Source organism: Acinonyx jubatus, chromosome E2 (genome assembly GCF_027475565.1).
Source record: "Acinonyx jubatus isolate Ajub_Pintada_27869175 chromosome E2, VMU_Ajub_asm_v1.0, whole genome shotgun sequence".
Classification (NCBI taxonomy): domain Eukaryota; kingdom Metazoa; phylum Chordata; class Mammalia; order Carnivora; family Felidae; genus Acinonyx; species Acinonyx jubatus.
Genome location: NC_069396.1, coordinates 28,468,098 through 28,494,894, shown reverse-complemented (window position 1 = coordinate 28,494,894; position 26,797 = coordinate 28,468,098). Strand labels below are relative to the sequence as shown.

At 44.5% G+C, this 26,797-nt stretch overlaps 1 protein-coding gene across 1 annotated transcript in view; it reads right to left on the bottom strand.

Moving 5' to 3' along the window:
- Positions 1–2,758: 2,758 nt before the first annotated feature.
- CES5A (carboxylesterase 5A) overlaps positions 2,759–26,797 on the bottom strand; it is a 29,298-nt gene continuing 5,259 nt past the window's right edge. Inside the window, exons 5-13 of the mRNA XM_015070352.3 lie at positions 26,182–26,335; positions 24,323–24,430; positions 22,443–22,547; positions 21,240–21,380; positions 18,172–18,237; positions 15,428–15,575; positions 5,670–5,819; positions 3,299–3,371; positions 2,759–3,208 (exon numbers count right to left, since the gene is read on the bottom strand). Coding sequence (XP_014925838.2) covers positions 3,070–3,208; positions 3,299–3,371; positions 5,670–5,819; positions 15,428–15,575; positions 18,172–18,237; positions 21,240–21,380; positions 22,443–22,547; positions 24,323–24,430; positions 26,182–26,335 — 1,084 coding nt within the window. The 3' untranslated portion in view covers positions 2,759–3,069. The remainder of the gene's footprint in view (positions 3,209–3,298; positions 3,372–5,669; positions 5,820–15,427; positions 15,576–18,171; positions 18,238–21,239; positions 21,381–22,442; positions 22,548–24,322; positions 24,431–26,181; positions 26,336–26,797) is intronic.

The following is a 26,797-nucleotide window of genomic DNA, read 5'->3' as shown; positions in this document are numbered from 1 at the left end:
GAGGAAGTGAAAGGACCCTTTGGGGGAAGTGCATTTGTAGACCATAAGAGCAATTGAAAAAGGGCAGGGCCTTTTCCCGGGTCCATCTGCTGCAAATCCAGATGCCAGACATAACTTTAAAAAGCAAAAGTACTCGGGGGTGCCTGGGTGGCTTGGTCAGTTAAGCATCTGACTCTTGATTTAGGCCCAGGTCATGACCTTACGGTTCATGGACTCGAGCCCCACATGGGGTTCTGAGCTGACAGTGTGGAGCCTGCTTGGATTTCTGTCTTCCTCTCTCTGTGCCCCTCCCCTGCTTGCTCTCTCTCTCTCTCTCAAAATAAATTAAAAAAAAAAAAAAGGAAAAGCCCTCCTTCCCAAAGTTCCTTATCAAATTATATCCATAAATGTCCAGGAGCAGACTAACAGCTAGAGATTGTGATGTAGCCACATTAGGCAGATATGTAAGCTGAGTTTTTGAAGATTCTCTAGCAACCTGGAATTCATCCACCACACTGTGAGTACTCAGCAGCTCTTAACCAGGGGTGTGCGTCAAATGCCCAACAAATGAAAATACAGGTTTCTGGTTTGGTTGGACTGGGGAGTAGGTTGGGCACTGGAATTTTGGAAGAGCTCCCTGGGTGATTCTTCTACTTACACTTCTGATAGAAAATCCTGAATTAAATGAAAAAAGCAGGATGCCAACTGACACTCATATTTCAACTTTAACTCAATACAACATCTGATCACGTGTGGACAGGAATAAGGAGGAAAGAGGGCCCTGTATCTGGATGAGTTGGAAATATGCTCCCTCTTGCAAGACACCTACCAAAATTAGAATCATATTTGAGGATACTGGGACTGTGTGCAGTATATAAATAAGTGTAATGTCATTTAATATGATAGTATTTTAAAAAATGAGTTGAGTGGTGTTTTCTAGCTGTTAGTTAAGCCAAATATCAATGTAGAAATTAGCCTTCTGCAGCTGCACAGGCAATTGAATTTCCAGCTTGCTTGTGTGTGGCTTGGTTCCTCTTCCTAGAACCATAAAATGCCCCAAGGATTGTTGATCTACCCCTTCCACAACCACCTAGGCCAGAAACAATCCAACAGATTTGAACCATATGCTGAGGGAGGCAGGCAGCATGGCAGAGTGTCCTGATCTGGAAAGACAAGAGACTCAAGGCCAGGTTTTTACTTGCTGCTAATTCACTGAATGATCTTGGATGAATTCCTTTACTTCTCCATAGATTTCTGTAAAATGAGAGGCTAGGGGCCCAGGCTTAAACACCTTCTGGGGCCAGGTAATATCAATGAGTGAAATGGACCAGGCATAAGACAAAGGGGAATGGTGAGGACTGTAGAAAGTTGAGAGCTCATGCCTTTGTAAAGGGGTAGACTCTACTCAGTTCTGAAGATTTATTCTATCAGGGTCATTGAGAACAGTTGTGCAGGTTGTGCACTGCACAGGGGCACTACTTCAGAGGAGATATTTTTCACATCATAGACGTAGTTATTTATCAATGATGATTTCCTGGAGGAAGTCTGTCTGTGGAGGGTTTTGAAGAAAGAGTGCCTTCTAATTGGCTCAAAGGTGATGTGTGGGCTGTCAGAAACCCTGGTTACCAGGTGGGAATTCAGCTCCGCTGATGCCAGATTTCTTCTTCTTGCTCCTCCTCTTCCACCTCCACCTCCTTTTTTTTTTTTTTTTTTACCTTCTTCTTCTACTCTGGAGAAGCTGGACACATGGCTTCCAAAGTGAAATTCCCCTAACTTCATATTAACTGGAAATTAATTCCAAAATGTTTTTGACATGTGTGGACTAAACAAAGCATTTCTTGGGGCCAAACTCAGGCTAGGATTAGGAGATCTCTGACCCAGAGGAACTCTACATTACTGACATTTCGGGAACCCTCCTATTCTATGCACATACGTACTCTTGGAGCAATCACAAGGAAAAACTAACTACCCTGGTAAATGACATGAATAGAATAGGGATTATGTGGTTTTAATATGAATTATATGGAAACCAAGGGTACAAGTGCATCCCTACCTATCAACTGGCTAACTCTAATTCACCCTTTCTTAAGATAAATATTATTTCTCCAGAGGGAACCTCCTAAGACTTCCATCTAAATTAGGTCCCCCGTTACACTTTAATAAAACACCTTACTCTCCCTAGGTGAACTTATCAAATTTCTATCATCAGATATTCGTCTGTGTGAATGTTTGCTTACTGTTTGTTTGCTTACCACTGGTGGCGAACGTGTCTTGCTTGCCACTGTAGCTCCAGTGGGGATATGTCTGGTACACATCAGGCACCCATTATAGGTTTATGGAAAGATGGATTAGTCTCAGTCCCATCAAACATCTTTTCTCCTCAGTATCTCCCTGACCTGACCTTACTGCCTGGCGTCTGACTTCTGGGCCCCTGACCTTGGAGGATGTCTGGTTTCCATTGCTGAGAAGGAGGCTCTCCGGCCTCCCCCACCCCTCCCCCACATATCTCCTGAGCTGGAGGAAAGATCCGGTTCAGGCCATCGGTGTTCAGGACATCCATGTTTGGCTTGTGGCTGAAACTCGCCTGGATCGGAGCTGAAGCACTCACATTTCACTTAACACACACAGACACCTTCTCTCATAGGAAGTCCACATCATCTTGAATGCTGGGGGTTGTGAGAATGTTCTGAACACTGAATTAAATTCTGTTCCTTGTACATATTTCACATTCTGATTGTGTTTCATCTGACTAACAAGGTCATTATGATACCAAGTAATATGCCAGCCATCACGGTGATTTATTGAAGAAATCTGGTAGCCTTCCAAGGCCGGTAGCATTGTTTGATGTTGAAAAGAATTCCCCTAAGAATCACCCTCAAGACCATAAAACATCGGTGAAAGCAGCTGATTCCACGAAGTAGCTAAACACAGAAACGGAGCTAAGGATCGCGGGTGAAACTGTGGAAGAAGGAAAACCAAATCACACAGAGAGAACTTCCCATGGAGCAGAAGAGAAGAAGCCAGGCGGGAGCAGAGAAAGGGAGAGTAAGGGAGAAGGAGGACTGGGGAGGGCTGTGGAAGTGGAGGGTATCAGGGGATGGTATTCGTCCAAAACTCCACCTCTTGCTCCTTCAGTTTCTGTCCCACGCTCACGTTCAGATCCAGCTTCAGGTACTGCTCGCTCTGGGTGTAGGCTGGCCACAGAGGCACACCTTCCCCGTTAGGGTCCCTGGAAGTGAGGGCAGAGGTGGGGGTGAGATTGCTACCCCCCAGACACCCGGCTGTGGGGAAAGCCCGCACCAAGGCAGTGCTCACTTACCCAGTCCGAGCAAAGTTGGCCCAGTACCTCATCATCTTCCTGCTCAGCAATTTCTCCTCCTCGGTGGCCCCTTCTGAAGGAGACAATCACAAAATCCGGCTCTCACACGGATTTGCCAGAAGCCCAAGGTGCTTCGGGCCTGCTGAATCTCGTTCACACCTCCCTTCCCACCGGGATCCTCTCACTGGCCCACCGCTCAATCCTCAATCGTTGGGCTCATTTTGTGTCTGCACATACTGAGGCCTAGAGCCGCCAGGGTTCGCCCGAGGGATCCTGGCTTCCAAATGGAGGAGGCGGATCACACAGCTTCCCTGTCTAACCAGTGCTCTTCCAGAAATTCCCATGAGGCTGCAGGTTTCCTCGGGTCAGAGGCCACCTCTCTCTCTCCTTCTACCACTCCCCCTCGAACAATTAATTAATTATGGCATTTCTCTATTTGAGAAAGTAATACTTGCTCAAAGGACAAATCCAAAATGCAGGCAGGGTATCTAACGAAAGTAAGTTTCCCTCCTGTCTCTTCCCTCCAGACACCCAGTTAGTTACCAGCCTCAGAGGCAACCATAGCTACCGGCTTCTTGAGTGTCCTCCGAAGGCAGGCTAGCCTCATGCAAGGGTTTTTGGCAGATGCCTTTTTACATACTCGGTATAATACGAACATATATCCTGCGTCTTTCTCTTTGTACTAAAACTGTATCCAGGAGATAGGCCCACACTGTTGTCTATAAACCTTCCATTCATTGCCATTTATTGTTCTATAAAGGTATAACACGTAAGTATGTATATATTCAGTTATCTATGAATATATAATTCAGGCATCCGATATTCTCTTGGTGGATCTTAGCATCGTTTCCAATCTTTTGCTGGTGGAAGCAATGCTTCAGTGTGTGCCTAAACCTTCGCCTGTATATAATTGTGCAAAAAATTCTAGAAGTTGAACTACTAGGGTAAAGACTATCTGCATTTTAAATTTTCCATTAGTATATGAGGTTGTCGGTCTCCCCACACCTGCTGAAATATATTATGTAAAATGTACTGCTCTCCCTAACCTTGATAGTTGAGAGAGAATTCCTCAGTCAAGGTTAATGTTCAATCCTCTTGATATTGGTGAGGTCGAGTGGACTTTCATGCTTAAAAGTCACATGTTTCTTCTTCCATAAACTATTTATATATTGCCCAGTGTTTGACTGGGTTGTTATTTTCCCATTGATTTTAGGAGTTCTTTATATATATTATGTACCATATATATTTATAGATATGTATACCATATATCTCTCTATCTCTATCTCTATCTATCTATCTATATTTTTTAAGTAGGCTTCATGCCCAGTGTGGAGCCCAGTGAGAGGCCTGAGATCAAGACCTGAGCTGAGATCAAGAGTCGGACGGTTAACTGAGCCACCCAGGCGCCCCAAGAGCTCCTTAGATATTAAGGAATTTAGCCTTTGATACACATGCGGTTCATTTTTTCCCATTTGGAGATTCCTGTGCCCATCACACAGTTATATGCTCAGTGATGGCTGCTGAGTAATAGTAACAGGGACATTTATTAAGCACTCACTGTATACCTCATGAGAATTGTTTCATTTAATCCTTAAGACAATGTAGGAGGTAGTTGTGTCATTACCTGTATTACGAGGATGGGAATGAATAAATCACATAATGAATAAACAGAGCGCATATTTAGGCGGAGGCTCTGTCCTCATTGTCCAGAAGCCAGCGCGAACTGCTTAAGAGCCTGTATTGTGTAATTTCTTAAACAAAATATTTTAGTGATATCTGTAGTGTGTAGTTCCTATATTTTCTCTATTGATAACCTCATATGACTGGCTTCTTATTTTAGGCACTGCACAGGTCATAAATTCAGGAATGAATGAGCGAAACTTGCTAGCAACAGTTTGCAAGCATCTACATTAGATCACCTGGGTCCCACTACTTTGGGCTGGAATTATGAAAAACATGTTTGTTTGTTTGTTTGTTTTCCTTTTAAAGCCCTGGGTAGCATCAGTGATTCTAGAAAGGGCAAGGAGGGTTGAGACTAGTGGTCAGAGAGAAGGAAGAAAGAGGTTCTAACTAAAAACAAAAAAATTAGATTGCACGAGTGCCCTCAAGGGCCCACGCCTTTAGGCTTTAGTATGAAGAGAAACACTTATCAAGCAAACGCTGGCAACTCCTTTTCCTAAAAATAAGAGGGGGGCATTTTCCAGGGAATGGCTATGTCTGTAAACCATAGATTAAATCCTAACCCACCAGTCTTCTGGACTCTTGCATAGTATTGGGCGGTTGAGGGACTTCGTGCTAACAGTGCCTTCTCCCCAGCTCATCCCAAGCTCCAGTCCCTGCGAGAGGAGAAGCCCCCGAAGCCGTTTCTTACCGAACATGACAATGTCGCCTTTCAGGAAGGCACCTCCAAAGACGAAGCGGATTTCATCAGAGTGATCGGCTTTCACGAAAGCTGGCCTTGTGTCGTTTAAACACTGGGGCCGGTGTTGAAACTCATAGAAGTAGACAGGTGCGCCAGCATCTGTGGAGAGGCAGGAAAGGGCCTGCGGCCGGTGCGCATGCGCAGCGGAGCAGGGTCGGCCCTGCGTCCCCACCCGGGCTGGTCCTGGCTCCACAGACCCACGGGTGGGATGTCTGGGAGAAGACAGGTGAGTCGAACCATGCTAACTTCCTTCTTCTTTGTCGGAGGCCAGCACTTCCTGCCCCAGCAGCCCCTACGCCCCTGGTGGCAAGAGCTCAGCACCCCTCGGGGCAGTCTGAGAGGGCAATAGTTTTTTACTTCTCTAAAAGCCTTTCTTACTGAGCCAAGACCTACCTCCCTGTGACTTCTTGTCACTAACTCTGGTTCGGCTGTCTGGAGACAAAGCGAAAAAAGTTACTCCCTGCTTTCAACATTGTTTCATCTCTCTTCAGCTGAAGGCTTTTGCTTTGTAATCCCCCCTTCCTTCCCTGCATCATCAATGTTTCTCTACTGGACCACTGCCATCAGTAGCCAACAGGCTTCCAGAGTCTCTCCTTAACATGCATACACACATGTGCAACGTACACACGCACCGACACACACATGCGCACACACAGGCACACACAAACACACGTACTCTTGGTCTCCGTTTCCCCTCTGGTTACTGCCTTATCTCTCTAAATCCCTTCTAGCAAGACCTGACATTACTCATCATCTCTGCTTCCTCTCCTCTCATTGTCTCTCTCTTTCTCTCCATTAACTGAAGTATCATTTAGGGGCAATAAAAAACGCAGATTTTAATTGTACAGTTTGATGAGATTTTACAAATGCACTGACATTCACGACATGACATCACCATGCCCAGGTATACAGACCGTTTCTATCAGCCTGGAAAATTCCCTTTGGTGTCTTTGTAGTCACTCTACCAAGAAACAATCAATGTTTTTATTCCTGTCACCACAGATTAATTTCGCCTGTGCTTGACCTCCGTGTAAATGGAATTATATAGACTTTTTTGTGTCTGGCTTCTTTTCTTCAGTGTAATGTTTTTGAGATTCATGCATGTTATTCCATGCATCAGTAGTTGATTGTTTTTTCATCACCAAGTAGTATGCTACTGCATTAATATATCACAATGTATTTATCCATTTGTCTGATGATAGACTTTTAGGTTCTTTCTAGTTTGGTGGTATTATGATTAAAGCCGCTAGGGATATCCATATACAAGTCTTTTGTAAGGACCTATGCTTTCACTTTTCTTCAGTGAATATCTAAGAGTAGAATGGTTGAGTAACAGGGTAGGTGTACATTAAACTGTGTAAGAAACTTGACAGCTTTCCAGAATGGTTATATCATTTTACATTCTTTCCAGAAGTATATGACACTTCTGAATATTCCACATCCTTGGATGTGGAATACTTCTGGGTATATAGTTTGTAGGTTTTTTTTTTTCATTTTTTAAAAATTTTATTTTAAGAGAGAGAGAGAGCACAGAGGGGCAGAGAAAGAGGGAGAAAGAGAATCCCAAGCAGGCTCCACACTGTTAGTGCAAGCCCAATGTGGGGCTCGAACTCACAAACTGTGATATCATGACCTGAGCCAAAACCAAGAGTCAGAGGCTAAACCGACTGAGCCACCCAGGCGCCTCTGTGTTTTTAATATTAGCCGTTCCAGAGGTGTAAATGGTTTCCTCATTTGAAGTTTATTTTGCATTTTCCTGATGACTAATAACATTGAGCACCTTTTCAGTGTTCAGATATCTTGTTTTGTGAAGTATCCCTTCAAGCCTTTTATCCATTTGTAATTGGATTGTTTGTCTCTTCGTTATTGAATTGTAAGAATTCTCACATTCTGGATATGAATTTTTTGTCAGACAATTATGTTGTGAATATTTTGGTCCAGTCTGTGGCTTGCCTCTTCATTTTTGTAACAGCGCTCTGGTTTTTTTTTTTTCTTTTAATGTAAAATACACCACTGTAACCATTTCTAAGTGTGCAAATCAGTGGCTTTTAGTAGGTTCGGAATGTTGTGCAACCATCACCACTATCTAGGTCCAGAACATTTTCAGCACCCCAAACAGAAGCCTTTATGCAGTCACTCCCCATTTGCCCTTCGTTCGGAGACTACTTTCTGTCTCTATGGATTTGCCAATTCGGACATTTTATATAAATGGAATCACACATGTGGCCTTTTGTGTCTGGCTTCTTTCACTTAGCACGTTTTCATAGTTCAACAATGTTGTAGCATGTATCAGCATTTCATTGCTCACTATGGCCACATAATAATCCATTGTATATAGACACCACATTTTGTTTATCCTTTCATGGGCTGATGGACCTTTGGCTTTGTTACCACTGTTTGATCTCTCTAAAGAAGGCTGCTGTGAACATTCATGTCAAACTATTGTTTTCAGTTATCTTGGGTATATCCCTAGAGTGGAATTGCTGAGTTATAAGGTACTTTTATGTTTAAGTTTTTGAGGACCAGCCAAACCCTCTTGCCACATTTGCATGTACCATTTACCGTTCCCACCAGCTGTATATGAGAGTTCCAGTTTCTCCACATTCTCAATAACATTGTGGTTTTCTGGGTTTTGTTTGTTTATTTGTTCTTTTATTGCAGCAACTCTGGTGGTTATGAAGTGGTATGTTACTGTGACTTGATCTGATTTGCCTTCCCTGATGGCTAATAATGTTGATCACCCTTTCATGTGCTCATTAGTCATTTGTATATCTATTTTAGAGAGATGTCCATTCAGTTCTTTGCCCATTTTTGAATTGAGTTATTTGGCTTTTTGTTGAGTCCTTCATATATTCTGAATAACAGACCCTTATCATATACAGTAAAACCTTGGTTGGTGAGCATAATTTGTCCTGGAACATGCTTGTAATCCAAAGCACTTGTATATCAAAGTAAATTTCCCCATAAAAAATAATGGAAACTCAGATGATTCATTCCACAACCCAAAAATACTCACATAAAAATGATTACAATACTATAATATAATACAAAATAATAAAGAAAATACAAAATAGAAAAATAAGCAAAGTAACCTGCACTTACCTTTGAAAACCTTCACGGCTGATGTGAGGGAGACTAGAGGAGGGTTATTGTGTAGGAAGAATTTCACTATCGCTATTAGAATCACTGCTATCCATTGGCTCCGTGGAATCATTTTCTTTTCATGCAGCTTCAATAAGGAACCCATCCAATGACACTTGCTTTTGCCTCCTTTTGAGGACTTCACAGAAATATGACATGGCATTGCCATTAAATAGATCCATCACTCACACCGCTGCAGCCTTATTTGGACGGTGCTTTTCTACAAAATGTTTCACTGTTTCCCACATTTTACATGTCTCCCTAATCTCATTGGAAGTGAGGGATCCCTCTGCCTTTTTCTCCTCCTCTGCCAACGAGACCCCCTCCATAACCTCTTGCTGTTGCTCGTGATGCAGAGCCTTCAGTTCGTCGGTGGTCAGCTCCTGGCCATGTGTCTCCACCAGCTCTTGAATATTGTCCTCATTCACCTCCAGTCCCATGGACTTCCCCACAAACATGGCCAACTGACGGCTCCTGTTCATGAGCAAGCCCCTCCAAGTCATGTCCAAGAATGCAGTTAGGCCACAGTTTTCTCCAAGCAGAACTGAGGGTTCTCTTGGTGACCCCATCCCAGGCTTTATCGATGATCTTGAGGCAGCTCATGATGGGGAAATGATTTTTCCAAAATGCTCACAGGGTAAGGTTTGTTCCTTCGGTTACCTCAAAGCATTGCTGAAATAGTGCTTTGGTGTAAAGCCTTTCAAAGTTTGAAATGGCCTGCTGACCCATGAGCTGGAGGATTGGAGTGGTGTTGGGAGGAAGGAACTTGACCTTAAGGAACTCGAATTCCTCCAGTAAGTCATCCTCAAAGCCTGGAGGATGAGCAGGAGTGTTGTCCATAATCAGCAAAGCTTCGAGTGGCAGATTATTTTAAAAAGGTATTTCTTCACTGCAGGACTGAAGCCCTCGTTGAGCTACTCAATGAACAAGCTATGAGTGACCCAAGCCTTGCTGTTGGACCTCCATACAACGTTTAACTGGCTTGTCTGCACCTTGCATTTCTTGAAGGTTTGTGAATTCGTGGAATGATACACGAGCAGGTGTTTGACTTTAACTCGCCTGCATTATTACAAAACAAGAGGGGGAGATGGTCTTTCACCGGCTTGTGACTGTGCATTGCATTCCCTTCTTCTGTAATGTAGGTCCTCTTTGGCATCTTTTTCCAAAACAGCCCCATCTCATCACAGTTAAAAACTTACTCCGGCAGGTAACACTCGGAAACCATGAGCTTCTTGAACTTGGTAGTGAACGCGTCAGCTGCTTTAGCATCCGAACTCAAAGTCTCTCCATGCCTCACAACACTATGGATGCCACTTGTCCTCTTAAAGTTATCAAACCAACCCCTGCCTGCCTTGAAGACTTTTTCATTTTCTGTTGATGTACCTGGCAGTTTACTTATGAGGTCAGCGTACAAGGCATTTGCCGTCTCATAGATAAAGTTCTTGGTCACAGTATCACCTGCTAGTTGCTTCCCATTTATCCAAACCAGAAGCAACTTTTCTACATCTTCCGGAACATGTGGCCATTGCTTTGATATTCTCCTGACTCCTTTTGCTGCATCTAGCCCCCTTATTTCTTGTTTCTGCTTTAATATTGTGCAAATGCTCAATGTAGATTTCCTATAAAACCTTGCAATTTTGGCCACCCACATACCTCATTCTGACCTCTCAATGATTTCCTTAACTTCCACCATAATCATCTCCTTCTTACTGCCTTCCCTTTCAACATTTTTCTGCATGGGGACCATTGTCTATGTTCACACAGATGTTGACTACAGCACAATATTAATAAACTCTTGTCATATACTGTATTTAATGTAACTGGCAAGGCAGCAGAGGAAAGGGTCTATATCTCAGGCAGCCTGACCTAGAATGAAGCAAAGCATTCCTAAGCTTACTCTTGTATGGATAAGCAAAGGACTATCCATAGGTGCTTTGAAGTGACAAAAAATATACTAGTGCCAGTTGTAGGCACCTTCCAATGTTTTGAAAAATCACTGATTTCTGCCAAACACTCTGGCCTGAGACTGAGCATCTGAGCATGGGAGACGATCACCCACAATCCCACAGCAAGAGAGAGAGAGAGAAGAATCAATGGCTCAGCTGTGATCATGTGATGTTTGGTGTCACGTACTATTTGTATTGCAAGCATTGCTCATTTATCAAGCTAAATTTTATTAGAAATGTTTGCTTGTCTTGTGGAACACTCACAGAACAAGTTGCTCTCAATCCAAGGTTTTACTGTATATGATTTGTAAATATCTTCTCCCATTCTGTGGGTTGTCTTTTCACTTCCTTTATATTGTGCTTTGATGCACAATAATTTTTAATTTTTATGAAGTCCAATTTATCTATTTTTTCTCTTTTCATTACGCTTTTGGCATTATATCCAAGAATCCATTGTTACTTCCAAGCTATTTGTATCTTTATTTCTAAAGTGAGTCTCTTTTAGAACAGCATACAGTTGGACTCTGTTTTTATAATCCATTCATTCTGCAATCTCTGCCTTTTGAGAGAATCCATTTATATTTAGTGTAATTACTGATTAGGAAGGGTTTATTTCTGCCATTTTACTATTTGCTCCTCAATATGTCATATATTTTTTATTCTTCAATTCTTCCATTACTACTTTCTTTTGTGTTAGATAATATTTTCTAGTGTACCAGTTTGATTCCCCTCTTGTTTCTTTTACTCTACATATTTGTAGTTATTTTCTAAGTGGTTGTTCTGGGGATTATAATTAACATCCTAATTTCAAATAATGTATTTCCAATGAATACCAACTTTGTCTCAATGGTATACAAAAACTTTCCCCCTTTATAGCTCTGTGCCTTTATGTTGTTGTTGTCGCAAATTGCACCTTGATGCACTGTATGTCAAAACATAGATTTAAAATTATTGTTCTTTACACTTGTCTTTTAAATCATATAGGAAGAAAAGAGACATTAGAGAACCAAAAATGAATTAATACTGACTTCTACAAGTAAACATAAGTAATGTGAGTACCTTTAGTGGTGCTCTTTTTTCTTCTTGTGGGTTTGAGATACTGTCTAGTGTCCTTTCATTTCAGCCTTAGGGACTCCCTTTATCATTTCTTATCAGGCAGGTTTACTAGTGACAAAATCTCTCAGGTTTTGTTTATCTGGCAATGTCTTGATTACTCCTTCATTTTTCAAGATAGTTTTGACATATGGAAATCTTGGTTGGCAGGCACTTTATTATTATTATTATTATTATTAGTTCAGCACTTTGAATATGCCATTCTGGCCTCTGTGGTTTCTGTTAAGAAATCAGCTGTTAATCTTATTGAAACTACTTTGTACATGATCAGTCTATTCTCTCTTACCTTTTTCAGGAATTTCTGGTTTTGGTTTTTGATTGATTGTAATATGTCTCTACATACATCTCTTTGAGTTTCCTCCTACTTGGGAGTCACTGAAATTCATGTACATGAATATTTACATCTTTCATCAAATTTGAGACATTTTGATAATTACTTTTTTAATATTATTTTTACCTCTTTTTCTCTCCTCTCCTTCTGGAAGTCCTATCATGCATATGTTGAGATGTTTAATGGTGTTCCACAGGCCTCTTGAGCTCTGTTCACTTTTCTTCATTCCTTTTTCTTTCTGATCCTCACATTGGGTAAGATCAATGGATTTGTGTCCAAGTTCTCTGTTTCTTTCTTCTCTATGTTCAAATCTGCTGTGGAGTCCCTCTAGTGAATTTTCCATTCCAGTTGTATTTTTCAATGCCAGAATATCTATTTGGTCCTTTTTATAATTTTATAAATTCTCCCTTTATTGCTTCTGTATGTGGTGAAACATCATTCTCATGGTTTCCTTTAATTTTTTATATGTGGTTTCCTTCAGCTATTTGAGCATGTTTAATAGTTGGTTTAAAGCCTTCAGTAAATCTAATGTCTGGGGTTCTTCAGGGACAGTTTCTATTAATTATTTTCCTGTCTGTGGGCCATACTTTCCCATTTCTTTGCATGCCTTGTAATATTTTGTTGAAAACTGGAGATTTTGAATATTATAATGTGGCAACTCTGAACATCAGATTCTACCTCCTTTCCATGGTTTGTTGTTACTGCTTGTTGTGGTTGTGGTCGTTTGTTTGTTTAGAAATGTTTCTGTACTGGGATGCCTGGGTGGCTCAGTCGGTTAAGCATCCGACTTCAGCTCAGGTCATGATCTCACAGTTTGTGGGTTTGAGCCCTGCGTTGGGCTCCGTGCTGACAGCTCAGAGCCTGGAGCCTGCTTTGGATTCTGTGTCTCCCTCTCTCTCTGCCTCTCCCCTGCTCGCTCTCTCTCTCTCTCTCTCTCAAAAATAAAATAAAACATTACAAAAATTAAAAAGATAAATGTTTCTTGGTCATGTGTAGCCACCAAAGTCTTTCTCCTGTTTTCTTAGTGGTCAACTAATAATTTTATGGGTCAGCTGAGGTTTTCATAAAAGCCTAAAACAAACAAACAAAATCTCCCAGTCTTTGAAGATGGGCATTGTGTGTGTGTTGGAACATCCCTCAACACTCAGCCAGACAGTTTACAACTCTTACTTAGTTTTCACTTTCTGTTTGAGGATAGCCTCCAGGTCAGCCAGATATAACAGCTTAGGGCCATCTCAGGGCTTTAATGAGCATGCTCCCTACTCTGAATATGCACAAGGCCTTCTAAATTCCCAGGTATATGGAGAGCTTCTCAATCCTTTATTCCCAGAGCAGCTCATTGCCCAGCTTTTCCTCCTAAGTGTTGTCTCTTATTTATTCCAACTGTTATCCCTTGCCCCTAGTGGTATCAGCAAATGCATTTACCTTTAAATGTTTATGAAAAATGCCCTCCAGGTAGGTGTCTAATCCCTGAGAAAGCTCTATGTTAGGGGAAATAAAAGCAAGCCCTTTTAGCTTAGTTGTTTAGGGAGCCACCAGATAGGTCAAAGCAGACAACCACAAGTCTTTGAGAATAGGTTCTTTTTTTCTCCCTCCAGTACTAGCAGCCTAGACTATAAATATGGGCTGCTGTCTTTAAGGCCATTGCCTAGCTGGTGGCAGGAAATGGTGCAGAGTAAGTTAACATGCCACAAACACTCTCACTGAGACTCCAGGGTCTATATTTTGATGAAATGCTCATTTGCTTGCTATACACCCTTGATTTATTTCCAGAGTTCTGGTAAAATTGATTCTGACAGTACTTGCCAATTTATTCACTGCTTTTGTGGTGGGACAGATTTTGGAGTTTCCGCCTCCACCACTTTTGCTAACATTGTTAATAGTGTTTTTTGATGAGAAAAAAGTTTATTTTGCTTAAGTACAAGTTAAGCTTTTGCATTTGGGTCTACAGCTCAACTCACGTTGATTTTTGTGTATAGTGTGAGTTAGAGGGTTGAGGCTCACTTTTTCTACATAGATATCCAGTCATTTCAGCTCTGTTTTTTGAACAGAATTTCCTTTCTCCATTGAATTATCTTGGCACCTCTGTCAAAAACTGGTTAACTGTCGATTTTCTGGACTCTCCACTCTGTTCGATGTGTCTATTCTTCAGCCAGTAACAGACTTTCTTAATGACTGTACTCAAAAATAACACTTGAAATCAGATAACTTGTAAGTCCACTAACTTTGGTGTTCTTGTTCAAGATTGTTTTGGCTACCCTTGCATTTCCATGTAAATTTTTTGAATCAGTTCATTCATTTCTCCAAAACCACTGGTGAAAGTTTGAGATTGGGATTGTATTCTCTGGAGATCAGTTTGCTCATTTTCTCTTGAATCCGTTTTAACCAGGCTTTTACTCCCATCATCCTATCACAATAGTTCCTGTCAAGGTCACCAGTGACCTCTGTGTTCCCAAATTCAAGAGTCCGTTCTTGGTCCTCATTCCCTTGTCACCTTTGCAGACCTTTTGATACAGAATCTAATAGTGCCCTGCCACTGCTATCCCCTGCCCTGTGTTTTTTTACTTATATTACCATCTAACACATATATATTCCATCTTGACTTGTTTGTTAGTCTCCCCAACTAGAATGTGAGTTACATGGTGTCTTTGTTTTGTTCACTGATGTATCCTCAGGGCCCAGAATACTGTCAGGAACATAGTAGGCTCTTGATAAAAAATTGTGGAAACAGAAGGAAAGGGAAATGAAAGAGAGAGAGAGAGAGAATAAGGGCAGGGGTAAGGAGGGAAACAAGGTTTGTGTCGCCACAAGTTATACTCCCTTTCTGATTGCTCCACTACTGCTGATACTTAAAATGTTTGGGAAGACACTTTCAGAGAAAGGAATGTGGGAAATAAAATTATGGGGAGGTGGGAATTTTCTGGATGGTCCTGACAAAGGAGGAGAAACAGAAACAACAAAAACTGATCAACATCCCTGAACTCTGAAAGGCACGGCAATTGCAAAGGTCAGCCTGCAGGGTTGTATCCCAGACATCCTTGGGAACTCCCTCTAACTGAGGGAACAGAAGGGTGGAGCAGGGCCAGTCATCAGGCAACAAGAATTCCTGCGGCCACTGGCCTTGCTGAGCTGTGACCCTGCTGTGTCGGGAGCGGGGGTAGTGCTGAGAGACTCACCTCTATGATATCGAGCTGTGACCACCCCAGGGACCACAAAGAGCGCATCTCCAAGCAAGTCCAGAAAACTATCTCGTATTTCAACCGGGGAGTGCTTGTTGTAGAAGTAATGATCAGCCACAAGGTGCAAATACTGGGTGGGAATATTCTGTAAGAAATCATGGCCACAGAAGATCCAGGTCAGCAACATCCAACACGTCAAGCGTTTGCCTGGGCAGACATGATTCTGAGGTCTTTACATGCATCGCCTCATTTAATGCACACAGTGTTCCCATGATGTAAATATCAAAATTAGCCCCATTTCACAGATGAGGGCACTGAGGTTTAGAGAGGTTAAGGGGTTGTCCAAACTGGTACAACCATTCTTTCACTTGCAGCCAAATTTCATGCTACTAATCACCGTGCACATGCCTCTCTGAGATGCTCCAGAAACGGCCACCCCTGGCCAGAACTGGCAACATGGTTTGCAGGGCAACGTTGTTCAAAAATGATACCAATTTCAAGATGGTGACAACATAGCATTCAGTCAAGTGTAGAACTCTTCTGAGTGTAGACCTTTGTGCCAACACAGGTCCCACACCCAAGAGGCCGGCTTCAGGTAGTAGCACTGCCTCCAGTCCTTTGCTGGTTCGAGCTAGTTGCTCTCTTGGAGTTCCCTCATCTATAAAAAACAGGCTGTGCTGGGAATCACATGAGATATGAAGAAAGAAACATGCTGTCTGGCACAGAGCAGGTCTTCTGCTCTATTGGTTTCCCTCAAGACCTATTGCCAAAACCCTTAACGGGGCATTCCGTGACTTCTTGACCTGACACTGGGCTGCCTCCCAGTCTTCGATCCCTCAACTTGCCCCCAGCGCAAATGCCAGAGGATGCAATGTAAACTTCATGAAGATTCAGGGTCTGCCACATCAATCATGTTCTTGGGGATCTGGGGGGTCTAGGGAATGCTGGGATAAGTTATGGCACCTCAACCACCATCCCCACCCCCCAACATGAAAACAAGCATGGTCCTGCAGATGTTTCTCTGGAATTTGGAGGCAGTATACAGCACACTCAGACTTGTTCATCAGGTCCTCTGAAGGCTGAGTGTTTTTAATCAGGCCCAGAGCAAGTCCAGGCTCTGGTGCAAGTGCCTCTGACTTGGACCATGTGACCAGCAGACCCCTAGGTGCTCACGGTACCCAAGGAGGGTCCGGATGCTCTGTGGACCCTCTGGTGAGCCCCAGTGGGATACTCACAGTGCAGACCCCTGGGGTTCCAGAACAAGGCTATGCCATCTGCATCAGAGAACAACTTAACCATTTGAAAAGTACTTGCTCTGCCACCTAGGAGAGACTGCGTGCCCTTCCAGTCTTTCTGCACCTCCCCACAAAGCCCACTTCCCACTCCTAGGACCTGGTTCAACATACCTACTCCTCTTGAAATGCCCTCTGCTCAAATGTTTCCCTTTCCTAAACCAGATGGCCTCCTCCATGAGGCCATCTCCAATCCAGCCTGCAAGGTCTCACTGTCTGGTGTATATATATTTTAAGTATCTCTCAAACCTCAATCCCAGTTTGGACCACTAGATAGCCAAGACTCATCAAACATTACCTCTGGGCCTTGGGGCCCGAAGGATCCGCTGCCTCTGGTCTGGCTCACTCTGTGGCCAGAAGGCTCTTTCCAAAATGGAAATCAAATCATGCCACTCTTCCTCTGTTCCCAGGCCCTGGGATGAACTTCACCTTCCTTTCAGAGCATATAACAGCTGCAAGCACCCTCCTCTACTGCAGCCTACCCTGCAGCTGACCTCATCACACTCCTCTGCTTCTAATCTTGGGTCCTCCGGCCTGGACCTTCAGCTCCCCTGGCCCCTGTTCCTCTACCAGCCAGACAAACCTAACTCATCCTTCAAGGCTCTTCTCCTTGAGGCAGCCACCTGCTTCCTCCTGTGGGCCACACGGGGCCTCGAACACTCCTCTGCTCTGGTTTGCAGACACTACTGAAGTACCTCCTTCACTTCATCCACCACACGCTCTCCAGGTTCTGCAAGTGTAGAAGGAGTGCCTGCTCATCACTGTACCTCAGTGCCTAGGGAAGCGCTGGGCTCTCAAGAAGCAGCCAGTCAATGAATAAGTGCACGAAGGGAACCTGGTACAGAGTTCACACTGGATGTTTACGGCAAGAAGGAGGGAAGAAGAGAAAGGAATCCATTCCTACATCTAGTGTCTGGCTTAAGACCTGATACTGACACATCTGTTCAGGGAGTGAATGAATAAACAGTTGAGTCAGGATCCTGGGCCTCGCTGGAACCTAATACAGTGCCCGGCTGGCGTGGAGTGAATACAGGTCCTTAGTTCCGGGTGTGTTTCAGAATTCAGAACTTTGCTGACTGTGCATAAATAATTCAGTATATAGGCTGCGTGTCATGTCACGTGCTCTGGGGGCGGCTGCCCCAACCCCCACACTACTTATGTCATCAGATAAGCACATGAATAGGGGGATGAATGAAGTGGATGAGAACAATAAATACCGAGGGCCACCTATCAGCTAAGGAAGGTTCGGTTGTCCTACAGGCTGTTTTTCAGAGCTCCTTGGATTTTGAGATTGTGAATAAGGGACTGTGGTACTCTATTTGGCAAAGATTCACTGAATGAGTGAATGAGGAACGACTGCAGCCCCAGCCCCTACTGCTGAGTGTGCCCCAAGGAGGTCTGTTAAATAGGTGAATCTCTGACGAGTCACAGTTGCCCAGGCTCACTTACCAGGAACGTGTGTACGAAGTAGAGGGCCAGAGACCTGTTGGAGCCCCCGAGGATCTCAGGAAGCTCCTGTGGAGAGAAGTAAGGCATCCTCCGTGAGCACCTCAAGACACCAGAAGGGAAAGTGGTCTCGCTGAGGGCTGAGGGGCCTGCCTTTTAGAGGGGAGGCTGGGAAGAGCAGGAACCCATTTAGTCCCCAAGGGGCGACATGCAGGAGTGGCCTCAGTGGGTCGGAGCAATGACAGTCTCTTCTCACACTTGCTAAAAGGCAGCCATTCCCTGCCATACCTGTGGCCTTGTGGGGCCCGAGTGGCTGCCCTGTGGAAAGACCGTGTTACGAGCTGAAATGTGCCCCCCAACCCCCATTCCCACGTTGAAGACCTAACCCCCAGTACTCCAGAATGTGATGGAGTGGAGACCACGTTTTTCAAGAAGTGATGAAATGAAAGGGAGGACTTTAGTTGGGCCCTAATCCAACCTGACTGGTGTCCTTATAGGAAGAGGAAATTCTGACACACAGAGACACCAGGGGCGTGTGCATACAGAAGAAAGACCATGTGGGGACACAGGGAGAAGATGGCTTCGTGCAAGCCAAGGAGGGAGGCCCCACAAGAAATTAAGCCTGCTGACACTTTGATCTTGGACCTCCAGCCCCTGGGATTGTGAGAAAATAAGTTTCTGTTGTTTAAGCCACCTGGTCTGTGGTGCTTTGCTGTGGCAGCCCGGGCAAACTAATGCAGGCTACAGCTTGGCTTTGACACCACATTCAAAGAGAGGCCAGAAAAATCTCAAACTAGTGGTTTATTGTTCTCTTTCTAGAGATCTTTACAATTAGGGCCTCTGAGATGCCAGCAGTTTGCAGAGAGCCAGTGAGGTGGCAAGACTGGAGGTGAAGAGCAGAGGCTTTGCTTGGGTGCCTGGCTGGCTCAGTCAGTTAAGCGTCTGACTCTTGATTTCAGCTCAGGTCATGATCTCCCAGCTCGTGAGATCGAGTCCCACGTCGTGCTCTTTGCTAACTAACAGTGCTGAGGCTGCTTGGGCCCAGTCTCTCTCTCCCTCTCTCTCTGCCCCTCCCCTGGTCGTGCACGCGTGCTCTAAGTAAATAAATAAATAAATATTTTTTAAAAAGAACATATGCTATGCTTGGTACATAGTAAGGGCTAGGAGTAATTACTTGTTAAAAGACCCCTCCCTGGCCAGTATTACAGCTTAAAAACATGAGAGGGTAGAAATACTCTCCACTTGTCAAATGAATTTCGCTTTGACATTTTCTGCTGAAAATCTTGAGATAATAAATCACGAGGGTAAATATTTAAACATCTCTGTCTCCTGGAATCTGAGGGAAACTCCTGAATCATTCAATTTATCTACACGTGTATTTCAACCACTAAGAACCTCTCTATATGTTCAGCAGCTGAAGGATTTGGAGGGAATTTTGGAGGATTTCCTCTGGTCTCCAATGGTCAGCAGTGGATGTCACTGCGAGGTCACATGAACTATCCACACTGATGCAGGCTCTTGAGCTATGCAGACCCAGGCACCAATTCCCATCCTGCCACTTGAATAATTCCAATAGCTAACATTTACTGACGTGTGCTTGTGAAGCAGGTAGTTAAGATCATCCTATACCACGGATTAAGGAACGAAGGTTCAGAGAGGTTGGGCGGTTCACTTAAGGTCACACAGCAGGTTACCAGAGAACCCAACATTTAATGGCAGAGCCTAAATGCATGAAGAAATTACACAACACTGTCTCCTCCCCCAGCTGGGAGACTTTGGGGAGGAATTTTAGCCTTTCTGAGACTAAGTTTCTTTAACTGGAAAACAGGAATAACAATGCCCATTTGCAAGTTGTTGGACAGATGGTACACACTGGGCACGTGGAAGAACTCGGGACTGGCTGCGGTGGTTATGGTGGTGGTGTCATCGGTAGCGCCTGCCTTTTTCTTTCTAGCACAAACCTGGTAGCATCGAAAGGCCTTGCTGAAGCCACAGTCTGTGACTCAGATGCCTCATTTGCAACACGAGCAGAAAGATCCTCACTCCCACTTACTCCAAAACATTGCTCTGTAAGTCACATTAATAATGGTAGAACAGGCCTTTAATAGCCTGATGAACTCAGGGTTCTGGTTCTAACCAGCCACCAACTAGCCTTGAACCTTGACAAGCCTCTGGATTTCATAACCACATTTCCCTCAGCTTAAAAGGAGGAGGTTGGTCTCCATGATTACGCTGTGATGATGTTATGGGTTTGAGCATTCCTACCCTTCTGAGGACAGATGAAAAGTTTCTTTCAAATCAAGAGGGTCTTCTTTAAATGGCAGGGTCAAGAAATCATGGCTCCTTCTCAGGACTCAGCCTGAGCACAAATAATCCCTCCTTGGAGAAGCCTTTCTTGACCACCCCTTCTCCTCCCTAAAGATCTTCTCCCACCAGTTTATGTCCTTCCTAGCACTTACACTTTCGGAAACTATCTTTTCAACTGTCCATTTCATCTGGGCCTCCCCAGTAGGATGTGAGCCTGCAGAAAGCTGGGACTGCGTGACTTGTTCACTGTTGAATGCTTGCTTTTTACCAGGGTGTAGAGCGTAAAGTAAATGTTCCCTTCATACTTGTTGAATGAATAAGACAATTCAGTGATTTCGCAACTTGTACAAACCCAGAGAGCATTCTTGGAAGTCAAAATTTCATAACCGCACACGAAAATGTAAAGGCCTGAACATTTTCCAAACCTGCATGAAATTCATCTTTGAAGTAGTAACTGTGCTCATTTGAAACAATCATTTGTGATGTTTTGAACAAAGCTCAAATGGATCCATCCTCTCTTACTTTTTTCATAGAGTTGTTTCTTTCTCCATGAACCTTGTATGAGGAGCCGGGCAGATGCTGACTCTGGCTGCCCTCAGTCCTCAGCTACCCTCCTTCAGAGAGGGGAAGGGGCATCACCGTGTCCTTGGCTTCCAGGCTCCTGCATAACACTTGGCATCCTTGCTGGCAGTGCTGAGCTGTGGAAGCATATACAGCTGCCACACCACTGAGGAAGCGACAGGAAGGACAGCTGGGATCCTTACCGTGGACAGCAGGAAGGCACACTCGTGGTTATTGACTCCGATGATAGAAGGAACTGAATTAAATGCTTTTTGAGTCAATAGGGCTAGAGGCTCATCAGGAAAGAAAAACTCATCAACCACTGGAATGGAAAATGTGATTTTCTGGAATAAGGAAGAAGAGAAAAATCAGCATCTGCTTCTGTTCACAAAATCTGCTGTCCCCAAGCCCCCAGCCAAGGAGACCCAACCCGCCGAGCAGTGGTCAAACTACATTAAGAAAGGAAAAAGCCACAGTTGGCCCATCCTGATGTATCAGTTCTGCTTGGTCGGCCCTGCACTTGCTTAGGCAAAGGGGCTCAAATTCTTTGAGAACCACTGACCAAATGCAGCAGGCAGAGTGGTGAGCAGGGGACAGGGGAGTGGCCACAGTAGTGGGGCTTAGTATGCGCATCTTCCCGAGATGTCCTCCTCAGCACTGTGCCTTTGATCTGGCTGAGTCTTGGGTCTCAGGAGGAAACACCTGGCTTTATCCACGTTTTTGGGGGGTCTCTGGGAGTGGGGATGGCGGGGAGCACACAGAAGACCTTTCACACTCCATCGGGTCAAGGACTTGTTATCCAGCTCCCAGACTCCAGCACAACTCACAGCAGACCCTTCATCCATGCCAACAAAGTATTTCACAATTGTTAGAATCTGACAGATAATGGCCTTGCTCTTCCAAGGACCATCAGAAGCTCTCACGAGTGGAAGGGGCACAAAGAGCTCATTCAGTCCAGTGACTGAAATTTGTCAGTGGTCATCTAGACTCTGCTTGCATACCTACAGAGGTGGGTGTCTCACTATCTTCTAAAGGTGCTGGCCCTTTTTCAGAGTTTTTAGAAATTTCCTGGTTATACCAAGCCAAAATGGCTTCCTAACAGAACTCACACTCTTGACACTGATTTTAGCTTCTGGCAGCATGTGGAACAGGGGAAGTCCCTCTTCCCAGTGACTTAAAGACAACATTTGTGTTTTCCTGGATCTTCTCCTGGCTAAGCAGCATCCCTGGCCCATCAAGTTCTTTAAATTACCTATCATGGTTCTGTACATTCTACAGCCATTACTATGAATCCCAACCTCCATCTTTCCAAATCCCACATCAAAGTAAGTAAGAGAGTGGTGGGGTTTGTCTGCCATTCCATTCCAAGCACAACCCTGCCCCCAAACCCTCCCGCCCCTCTTTACCTTGCTGATGTCCAACAACTCCTCGGAGGGTTTTGCCCTCAGGCACTGCAGCAGGGCAGCAGAGTCAGACGCCTGGCAACCACAGATATGCGCAAGCACCTGCAACTGTTGCCAGAGAAGGACCAGGTCAGAGCACAGCATGGAAAGTCGCCAAGAAAATGCAAAGTGAAAAGAGTCCTAGATCCTTCATACATGAAGCCTGCTGTCCCTCCCCACCCCCTGAGGACAGGCGGGCACTGTACCTCTTTGTTCTCTTGCCTGACTCTCCTTGTCATCTTTAGCAACCGCTGGAGTAGGGGGAGGTGGTATGTCAGCCTGTGGCTGTGGAACAGAGTCAAGATTCCTGGCCATGGAGAGACCAGTCCGATGGTGTTGGCTCCACTGGCAGTAGGCCTCAGTCCAGACGCCCAACTCTGGGATGCTGAGTGGAGCCAGGAGCCCCAAGCGTGAGGAGCAGCTTTGCAAGCATGACTTAACGGTCAGTTGAGGCATGACTCTGGCTCAGTGTCAGCTTGTCAGCTCTGTTAAGCCTCACCCCCACCACAGCCTAGAATACCCTGAACAGCTTTTCCTGTCTCGCATCAATTCCACTCATCCCTAGCTCCTCCGAGATGTCCTTTCAGACCACTGCAGCTCCCATGAACCCCTTCCTCCTCTGATTTCCTGTTACCTCAAGGATTCCCACCTTCTCTACCTAGCCTTTTCACAAACACTGCCTTGCGCAGTCGTCGAACTTTCCGTGGGAGCTCATCCCTTGAAAGTGGTGGCCCCCCAAGTGTCTGGGAGTCATGAATGCTCTGAGAATCCAACGAAAGCTACAAACCCGCTCCCTGGGAAAATGCACAAACATATAGAATCTACACACAACGTACAACTGTCAGAGCGCAAGGACCATCTCCCAACTACCCATGGATTTCAGGTTAAAAACCTTTGTCATAAAATGATTATGGTCTTCTGAAGTCAGTGTAGCCCTTCCCATTTACAAACCCACAGGTCCTAGCATAGAGCTGGGAGGACTATGGACACTCAGCGTACGTGTGCTAAATGAACAAACAGAGGCACAAACTGAAAGTTGGTATGTCATGTTCCCCAAATCAATATTCCCGATGCATTGAGAGTATTTTTACAATATTATGACTCATGTCTCTGCTTGTGGTGTGCACTGTCATTTTCTATCAGGTGTTCAAGCAAATGCACCACGAAAATGCATAGTCCCCAGGAGGTGGCTCCACAGCCCCGTGCTTAATCTTCATTGACCGAATCAGCTCATTTGTTAACTCATTCATTCAGCAAACAGCAATAGTCACCTAATATGCACCAGGAATCATGCCGGGACATGAAAGATACAGAGACCTTGGTCTCCAGGTCCTCACTGTCTGCTAGAGCACTAACCAAGATGACAGATGACAAAAGTCTGGGGCATATGCCTCACCGCCCCCTCACAATCTCATGCCAGGCAACAAGAATCAGTCACAGTGTTATTTCCCACTGAATTGGAAACAGCCTAAGAATCTTTCTTAACAGAGTACTCTAGATAGAGTGGAGTCAATATAGGAGATGAGCCGTATATAACACAGGGGACTGAGTTATATATCCTAAGTGAAGAGTAATGAATAAGATGTCAGAACAATTACATAGACACTCATGTACACACACACACACACACACACACACACACACACATTCACACACACCAACAGTATTTCACTGGGGACCTATTTTCTGTCAAACCAAGCCTCCCATAGAGCAATAAGGTTCACCTCGGCCAGCATCAGATTCTTTTGACCATGGTCAGTAGGACCGCCAAGCACATGGTCTATCGACACCTGACCACATTCTCCCCTGACCAAGTAGAGGAGAGGTGTTAATGAGATACCTACATCCTTCTTCCTCTCATCACCAAGGGATCTCATCAGTAAAGGCAGGATGGCCACCCCACTCTCCATGATGGCTTTGTGGAATAAGCCATTGGCCATGGGGGACAGAATCTGGAGAGAGAACACAGGAGACCAGGAAAAGTTATGCAGGGGACTCTCCATCCAGCACATACACCATCCACCTTTCCTTAAAGAAACCTTCCCAGGAAGCCTCCTTAAAAGCTTTGTGCTTACAGAAAAAAAAAAAAAAAAAAAGCCCTGGTTTGGGGACTCAAGGACTAGCCATGGACCTATGGACAAATTATTTAACCTGTCTGAGCCCCAGGTGCCTCAGGAACTTTGAGGTCAAACATCTTGGTGTGTGATTGCTTGCTAGCTCCTTCATTTCCTAGCTGGGGGAATCTCAGGCAAATTGTTTCATATTTCCGAGCATCAATTTACTTCTTCCAAAACTGGAAGGAAAAATGGAGCACATATCACAGAATTGTGGCATAGAGCAGAAGTAACAAATATAGAAGGCTTTGCACAACGCCTGGTCAGACAGCATGCACCCACGAAACGGGGGTTGTCATCATATATGCAAAGTTGAGTTATTATAATTCACCTTACTGAATTATTTTGAAGATACAAAAATATCTTGTGTATTGTCAAGTGCTACACTGTGGAAGCTCTCTTAACCCACTTCTATGTAACAGACTTTTGTGATGAACATGTGACCCTGGAGATGCCAAGCACTCAGAGCCAGTGGGCTATTTTCTAGCACCACCACAGGTTTCTATTCCCACAAGTTTCTGGCCAAGAGGCAGGTGTGTTTGCTTCCTCACTTGTTTGGTCAGTTACACTTGCTACTGTAATTACATAATCAGTGAAATACCGTGGGAACCAGTGAAGTATGTGTGTAAGAAAAGAAAACAAAACTATGTTTGGGGGAAAGAAACCTGTGATAAAGACAAGTAGCTGAAAAATACTGCCGGCAAATTAGGTGTGAAAAAGATAAGAGTAAAATACGTTGGGTGCGGCGGGCGGGGGGGGGGGGGGAGCGGAAAATTCCATAAATGCACCTCATTCACAGACAACAAAGCACGCATCTTTTAAAATTCATGCTCACTGTAAAGAAGCTGAAACTGTAATTTGAAGACCATGATTCCAATGGGTGGTTTATGCTAGAGAACCACGTTGGACCTCTAGCCAGCAGACCAACCTTGAAAAGATACCACACTATATACCAAACCACTGATAGAGAAATGTACACTTTCTCTTTGAAGTTAAAATAAAATGTTTTAGGGGCGCCTGGGTGGCTCAGTCAGTTAAGCGTCTGACTTCAGCTCAGGTCATGATCTCGCGGTCCGTGAGTTTGAGCCCCGCGTCGGGCTCTGGGCTGATGGCGCAGAGCCTGGAGCCTGCTTCTGATTCTGTGTCTCCCTCTCTCTCTGCCCCCCCCCCCCCGTTCATGCTCTGTCTCTCTCTGTCTCAAAAATAAATAAAAAACGTTAAAAAAAATTAAATGTTATATGCATCCTTTTTTTTTTTAAAGTTTTAGCTGAACTTTTCTATTAAACAAGTAATTACTAGTCCTGGTAATTGGACACCAGGGCTTCCACCCTATAAATATAAGGGATTTTTCTTCAAACTATTACTCAGGATGTGATCTTGGGTAATTCATTTAAACTCTTCCTGATGATAGCTCTTGTCCACAAAATGACAGAGAGCCCCTAACTCTCTCTGTGAGGCTTGAGGGAGACAATGTGTATAAAAGTGTTTGTTTCACAGGAAAGCACCGGTCAGCTATAAGTGATTCATGGTCCTCATTTTTGTAACCTCCCCCACCAAGGTCTGTTCAAATCCCGAAGAGAAGAACTCACGAGGCTGGAAACACTGATGGCTCCCGCTGACTCTCCGAAGATGGTCACGGAGCGTGGGTCACCACCGAAGAACTTGATGTTGTCCTGGACCCAGGTTAGGGCAGCCACCTGGTCCAGGAAGGCCCAGTTCCCCCGGGCATGCTCATCCCCTGTGCTGGGGCAAGAAGTAGGGTGAGAATACTCAGTGGGCTGCAATCTGCTTCCTGCCGCTCAAGGAGTTCAAGGTGGAGGCTGTGGGTGGGTGGCCACTCCTTTGCAGGATCTTCCCTGCTGTTCGTCCATCTGCTGGCCAGACGCAGAGGGTCTAGGCCCGGAAAGGAGGGCAGAGTCACAAGACGGGAAGGAGCCAGGTCCTTGACTGACCATGTGAAAAGATGTCTGTCAGTCAGGATCACTCAGTTGGACCTTACTTGAGTGAGAAAGAGATTTTTATTGTTTTAAGCCACCAAGACTTGGGAGTTTATCTGTTATAGCTGCAAAGATTACCTACTAATTCGGGTCACAGTTATTCAGTGTCACTGAAGGCTCATTCTTCCTTACGCAGCTGGGCACTGAATCCCCTGTGGCTGCCATACAGCTGTGCCTCAGGGAACTGGGGTGTCAAGCTCTCAGGGAC